Raw genomic sequence first — 864 nt, 5'->3', positions numbered from 1 at the left:
AGAGAGAGAGAGGGGAAGAGAGAGAGGGGGGAAGAGAGAGAGAGAGAGAGACAACTAACCGAGACTGCACACCAAAAATTCCCCCACTCCAAACTAATTCTATCCTGCCTACTTCCAAGGAAGGACATACCGAACCATATCATCCAGAACATCAACACAGAACTGGCGGCTAAAACTAGATCAAAGCCCAACATTCACCTGGCCCAACATCCTTCCATAACCTCTGAACACCTCTACGATAACAAACACCTCAACAAACAAGGGGTGAGTCACCTGGCAAGAGAATTTAAAGACATTGTACTGAACAGAACCCATATCCCCAAACCCGACACAAACCAAACCCAAACTAACACAACAACAACAACAACAACAACAACCACCACCACAAGACGACCTCAAACCGCACCAATAAACCAAAACAAGAACACATTTAACCCAAAAACCGGACAAAGCAGATGGCAGGAATGGTGGAAACCACGCGCCCCAAGATGGACATCAAGACCTCCACAGAACAGAGACATGGAGGAGATACGGACCCTCCTGAGCACACTATACAACAAATTAATGTGAATTGAACTCATAATGTACTACATAGACAACCATCCACAACCTGGGTGTCCCATGTAGTTTTGCTCATTACAAGGTATAACAGCACAAAATGACATCACTAACAATTAGTAGCTGGAACATTCAGGGTCTGAATGCTTCAGCCTTTGGGTCCAAAGTAAACGATCCAGACTTCAAACATAGATTGCACAACGTGGACATACAAATCCTGCTGGAAACATGGAGGACAAATGATCGCAATCAGCCTGTTATTGCTTTGTACAGGCTCAGCGGCTGCAACTATCATATTCACCCATT

The 864-nt window shown here is 44.8% G+C and overlaps 1 protein-coding gene across 1 annotated transcript in view; it reads right to left on the bottom strand.

The window, feature by feature from the left end:
• Positions 1-273, bottom strand: part of POC5 (POC5 centriolar protein) — a gene marked incomplete at its 5' end in the record, with an annotated part of 31,569 nt that extends 31,296 nt beyond the window's left edge. The window contains one exon of the mRNA XM_018567832.1: positions 199-273. Coding sequence (XP_018423334.1) covers positions 199-273 — 75 coding nt within the window. The remainder of the gene's footprint in view (positions 1-198) is intronic.
• Between the last annotated feature and the right edge of the window lie 591 nt (positions 274-864).

The sequence above is a fragment of the Nanorana parkeri genome, unplaced genomic scaffold (genome assembly GCF_000935625.1).
Source record: "Nanorana parkeri isolate BGI_ZX_2015 unplaced genomic scaffold, ASM93562v1 scaffold1101, whole genome shotgun sequence".
In the NCBI taxonomy this organism is placed as follows: Eukaryota; Metazoa; Chordata; class Amphibia; order Anura; family Dicroglossidae; genus Nanorana; species Nanorana parkeri.
This window is presented reverse-complemented; position numbering and strand designations above follow the sequence as displayed.